This window comes from Chelonoidis abingdonii, chromosome 4 (assembly GCF_003597395.2).
Source record: "Chelonoidis abingdonii isolate Lonesome George chromosome 4, CheloAbing_2.0, whole genome shotgun sequence".
Taxonomy (NCBI): domain Eukaryota; kingdom Metazoa; phylum Chordata; order Testudines; family Testudinidae; genus Chelonoidis; species Chelonoidis abingdonii.
This window is the reverse complement of record NC_133772.1, coordinates 34,685,423-34,691,231: the sequence shown is the minus strand read 5'-3', so window position 1 is coordinate 34,691,231 and position 5,809 is coordinate 34,685,423. Positions and strand designations below refer to the sequence as shown.

The 5,809-nt window shown below is 49.9% G+C and overlaps 1 protein-coding gene across 1 annotated transcript; it reads left to right on the top strand.

Moving 5' to 3' along the window:
• Window positions 1–2,358: 2,358 nt before the first annotated feature.
• On the top strand, window positions 2,359–5,165 carry IFITM5 (interferon induced transmembrane protein 5). The gene is made up of 2 exons (XM_032776807.2): window positions 2,359–2,544; window positions 4,645–5,165. Exons 1-2 carry the CDS (start codon window positions 2,359–2,361, stop codon window positions 4,861–4,863), a joined length of 405 nt encoding a protein of 134 aa, XP_032632698.1. The 3' UTR covers window positions 4,864–5,165.
• Window positions 5,166–5,809: the final 644 nt, after the last annotated feature.

Here is a 5,809-nt window from a genome sequence, read left to right as displayed (position 1 = left end):
ATGGTTTTGGTGTCTGACGGTTAACGAGTAAGTAATATTCGCCGCGCCATTTAAACGGCCAAATGCACATTCTACCACCATGCCTCACTGTGTCAGCCTGTAGTTGAACAGCTTCCTGACCACTGTCGAGACTGCCTGGTATGGCCTTCTGAGCCATGGCATCAAAAAAGGGATTAGGCTGGGTCACCCAGCATACGACAGGCTCATTCACATCCCAGAGGTTTTTTCTGGTTCTGGGAAGTAATGCCCTTGCTGCAGCGTTAAACAGAGTAGTGCTCTGAAGACGAGCGTCGATGAACCTTCCTGCCAATCCCCGTGGATGTTGGTAAACGTCCTTGTGATCCCACCCAGTGCTTTGCCAGACGTTGAAAAGTAACCCTGGGTTGACGTACTGGGTGTCCTGGCGCTCTGGGCCAAGATAGGGTATGGTCAGTCTAGGCCCCTCCACAGTTAGGACCCATTGCATCAAAGCCATCCACTAATCATCGTGCAACGTTTCCAAGAGTCACAACCTCGTAAAGCAGGGCTTAACGATTGCTTTGGCTACTTGCATCACAGCAGCCCCACAGTAGATTTGGCCCACGCCAAAGTTGATTCCCGAGACCGGATAGAGGTACTTGCTGCAAGTTTTCCAGAGGGGCTATGCCACTCGCTTCCCACTGTGAAGGCTCTCTCATCTTAGTATTATGGCGTTTCAGGCATGCGAAAGCATTGTCAGCAAATTCAAAGAAAGTGCTCTTACGCTATGCGAAAGTTTTGCAGCCACTGCGGAATCGTCCCACAGCGCAAAACTATGCGGTCCCACCAGCCTGTGCTTGTTTCCGCTGCCCCAAAATCGGCATTCAATGGTAGAACCTGCCCATTACCCAGCAGTTAGGCTCCACCAACGCGGGGCCCGTGGTTAGGAGAAATTCAGTGCCATGTCCTCATCGCTCTCGTCACCGCGCTGCCGAGCTGCCCTCCCCTCCTCCTGCCTTTGCAGTTCATGGTCAGCATAGGACGCATGAGAAGTGGCGCAAGGTGTGACAGCGTCACGATAGCGTTACTGATCTCAGCAGGGTCCAAGCTTGTCTGTGCGATGGCGTTTTTGCTCAGCTTCCCAGGGAAAAGGCGCGAACGGGTCTGCTGCATTTCACAAAGTGGAGGTTGAGGCTGTACCCAGAACCACCACGACAATGATTTCTGCCACATCAGGCACTGTGGCTCCAAGCCAGAAGTCAAGAGGCGGGGGGACTGGGGAACTATGGGATAGCTACGGAACGGCTACCCACAGTGCACCGCTCCAGAAATCGACGCTAGCCTTGGACCATGGACGCACACCATCGAATTAACGTGCCTAGTGTGGACGCGCACACTCGACTTTATAATATCAGTTTTAAGAAACCGATTTTAGCTAAATCGATATTATCCCGTAGTGTAGACGTGGCCTCATTCCCATATCATGAACAATAGCCCCTTGTTCAAACAGTCCTTGGCACTGTCTTGGAGAACACTTCTACAGGGCATTTATTCTAGGGTAGACACAGGGCCCAAATTCTCAAAGGTATTTAGGCACTTGACTCCCATTGACTTTGGTGCCTAAATACTTTTGAGGATCTAGCCCGGGGTTTGCAAAGCTAGCTCTGTTAGGGCCCTGTTTCAGCCCCTCCCTAGCCTTGGCAGCAGCTCTCAATTTCAAAGTGCTTTACCTTTTGTGGATGATACATTTGTGAAGTTCCTGATGTGGGAGCATCACCTTGGGCTATAGATGGGTGGGAATCGTACATTTTAGAATATTTAGCAAAGGGTAATGCAAAATCCAGAAAAACATATAGAGGCAGCAGGGGAAATGCAATCCCCCTTGGGAAGTTATTGATCTTTTAGCGCTTGAGAAGAAAGAGCTCTTTCAATGCACTTATATTGCCCTGTACATGTACCTCGCTGTGCCAACAGCTTCCCTCTCTGTCCCCGATGGGTTGTAACACAGAACTGCCATGCACAGTCCTGTATGGTCCATGGCACTTTGCATTGCTCAGGATCTGCAGCATGTCCTTTTGAAGCTGGGTTTCTGAATCAGTGCCTCAAGCTGCCTAGCTCTCTGGAAAAGGCTGACAGGGAGCCCTCAGCCCATGAGGCTATAAAAAGCGCTCCATACACAATCAGGGGAGGACAGGCTTACAAACCCAAGTATGTTGCTCTCAGCTTTGGCCAAAAATTTCTGATAACCACAGCCAGGCAAGGGCTGTAATTTCCCAGTTTTATATATAGAGGGAGATGGAGCTGTGCCTCAGGCAGAGACTATAAAAAGGACCTGCCCTGTACTGGGTCCCCTTACAGGCTGCTACCACAGGAGAGCTGAGGATTTCTCCTTCCAGGACCATGGACACGTCTTACCCTCGCGAGGACTACCTGCCCATGACATCCCGCAAGCAGGACACTTGTCCCACCGTCATCACCATTGGACCCTCCGTAGTGCCCCGGGACCACCTGATCTGGTCCATCTTCAACACCATCTACATGAACCTCTGTTGTTTTGGCTTAGTGGCTCTTGCCTACTCCGTCAAGGTAAGACAGCCCAGCTCTCCTCTGCCTCTTCTACACAAGCCCATAGAGGCTGACTCTAGTGCAGAAACGGACCCTTTTGTGTCCATGTCTCCCAGTCACTTGGAGATTCCAGGATTAGGAGGTGTACTGGAAGTGTACATCTCAGTGCATCTAGTTTTACGTGGAGATTCCTTCCTGGGGGTCTCTAGTAAGAATGATATGCTCCAGTTCTATTGAGTTGACCTAGAGATGCTAGGATTTCCCAGGGATTCTGGTAGGAATTATAAACTTCACCCAGGTTACCTAACTATTCTGGGATCTCTTTCTGTTCTCTGAGTTGTAATATACCCTAAAATCGGGAAGTGATGTGAAAAATCTAGGAGATTCTGGAAGAATGTCATGACCCTTCCCTCTCTGGAGGCAGAGAGGACTAGCCCCAATTCTTTTCGGTATCCTCTACCTGCTAAAAAATCTCCTGCCGTTACTGCGTACCGGAGGGTACCGCCCTACTCATACTACTGTGACCCGGTAGAAAGTTGTGAACGACAGTTGGCTTCAGTTTGCCTCAGCCCTAAAACTCAACTTGTTAGCACTGTCCTAGCGGAGGAAATTAGCCCAGTGCTGCCCACTAGCTGGAATTCTACCTTTCAAAAGGAAAAATACTTTGAAAAATACAACTATCTGTGACAGCTGGTCTGTTCTGATTCAGTGGCTGGGTCTGAAAAGGCAGTGATGGGGCAGGATAGCTGACTGCAGTGTTTGTGTAAAGAGCATCAGGAATTATGTGAGCACCCTGTGCTGGTGCAGCATCCTTAAGCACCATGTCCTCATGCTGGCTGAGGCTGATGTGTATCATCTAAATAATATTCCTGGCTAGACTGCCACACATCAATAAGGCTGCGAGCTGCCCTGGCAATCACACTTTCCTGTTATCCCACAATTAGTGCCATCCGTATATGGATGAGGTTCTGGGGACTGACTTCTCTACTCCAGAGGATGCCCGGGGACCATGATCTATGTGGAGGGACTCATCCATATCCCACATCTTGCAGCTGGGAATCTGCTCTGCTCAGGAATGGGGGATGGGTATATCCTGAACTGCTGGGAATGGATTTAATGAAGCCAGCAAGAGGCACTTCCTAGAGAACTGGGGGAAGGAGAGGTTTAGAGTAACGGTTCTGTTCCCAGATCTCTCTGCTGAGGATCATTCATGTAGGGTCAGAGCCACTGCTCCTCTTTGCATTTTATTTGCTAAAAGATGCTAATAGCAAAGGAGCGCTCCCGCTGCAGCTCTTTGAAGTGTGAGTGTGGTCGCAGCGCCAGCGCTGGGAGAGCTCTCTCCCAGCACTGCAGGTACTCCACCTCCCCGTGGGGATTAGCTTACAGTGCTGGGAGCCGTGCTTCCAGCGCTGGGGCACTGTTTACATTGGCGCTTTACAGCGCTGTAACTTGCTGCGCTCAGGGGTGTGTTTTTTCACACCCCTGAGCGAGAAAGGTGCAGCGCTGTAAAGCTTCAGTGTAGCCAAGGCAGAGAGTGGGCTAAGGTCAGAGGTGCTGTAAATCGCTTACTGATGCGTAAGGGAGCTAAAAGCGGTTTAATTAACACATCAAGGAGCTGGAGGAAGATGTAAATTAAAGCGGGATGGGAACTACTTTAATTCACACATTCTTGCAGTGCCCTGTGGGTTTTCTAGCTACAGACCTCTCTCCTGGCCCCTCGCCATGTTGAGTTACACCAGCTGAGACTTAGTGGGCCAAATTCAGAGATGACGTGTATGGTAATGGAGGGGTAAGTTACCAGTTGATAAGGGGGTGAGTCTGCTTTGCTGTGACATGCCTGGTGAGGGAGCCAGCAGAAGGTGCCAGTTATTTGCTTAAACTCACTGGATTAGGCTGACAGAGAAGTTCAGAGAGAATGGAGCAGGGAGAGAACAGTCAGTTCCAGAGCAAGGGGCAGATGGAAGTGAGGTGAGTGACAGACAGTCACTGAGAGCTGCAGTGGGTCGTTGCAGCCTGTTCTGATGCTTGTAGTTCGATTGTATTGCTCTCAGGGCATTGCCTTGTCCTTTGCCTCCTCTGCCATGTCACTAACTCGCTGCACCCTTCCTGGGGCTGTTGCAGGCGCGTGATCAGAAGGTGGCTGGTGACATCGAGGCCGCTCGCCGCTTCAGCTCCAAAGCCAAATGCTACAACATCCTGGCGATGGTGTGGAGTCTGCTGCTGCCACTGCTGCTCATCGCCCTGGTGATCACAGGCGTGATTCACCTCTCCAAGCTCGCTCAGGAATCGATGGACTTCTTCAACTACAAGTTGTTCACTAACGACGATGACGGAAAGTGATCCAGGGGCCTCGTGGGCTCCTGGAAACACATGTGGGCCACTCTGGTAGCCTCCTAAAGACACTGCTAATCCAGTATAACCCAGCAAACCAAACCACTACACATTGCAACCTCCGTTGTTGTAACCCAGAGCAACCAATGCCTCACACCAATCAGAGCATCACTGAGGTATTCATGTGCCCTGGAACTCATTTCACAGCTTGCCCTTTGGTGTGGCCTGAGGTGTGAAAATAGTTCCTTTTGCATCCTGGTAGTTTGCATGGATTCATGCTCAAGCTAGCTGAGTCTGTGCACTGTGGTTCCTCTCCTCCTTTCCTCCTCCATTGGTCTTTGCTTGTCCTGGGATCTTGGCCATGGGGTGTTAGAGACATGAGCTATTGACTTCCCTTGGAACCCTATTCTTTTGTTACTGTGTCTAACGCTGGCTGCGCCACCAGTCTAACCTTTGTTGTTACTATTTAAGTGATTAAATAACTTCACAAATCACATGTCTCTCTATGTGTGACAGTTTCTAATGGCTAATGTAAATGTGGCATAGTTACTCGGTTACCCTCAGGTCCTGGTTTCAAATTTCCCAATCAGAAGGGCTAGAACCTGACTGGTCTTCTTAATAAAATCTCAGATTCTGTTGTGATCATGTGATTCCAAGAGCGCGAGGGTCTAAACATGGGCCTGTAGAACCTAGGCCTTAATCCAGGCCTGCCCCCTCCTTTGCACCATGGGAGGCCCAAGCTGCAATGTACATGTCAGGACTAGATCCGGGAGGCTAGTGAATACAGGGGCATGTCCAAGGGGGGAAAGGGAAAAGAAATGAGCCTGGATGTTTTAATCTGAATCCCTAGCTCCTGTGAAGGGACCAAGGCCACTAGATAGTAGTTTGCATTTTTGAGATATTACCTAATATGAATTGAGTTATGACTGGGGCTACGATTTTGTCATGGAAGTCA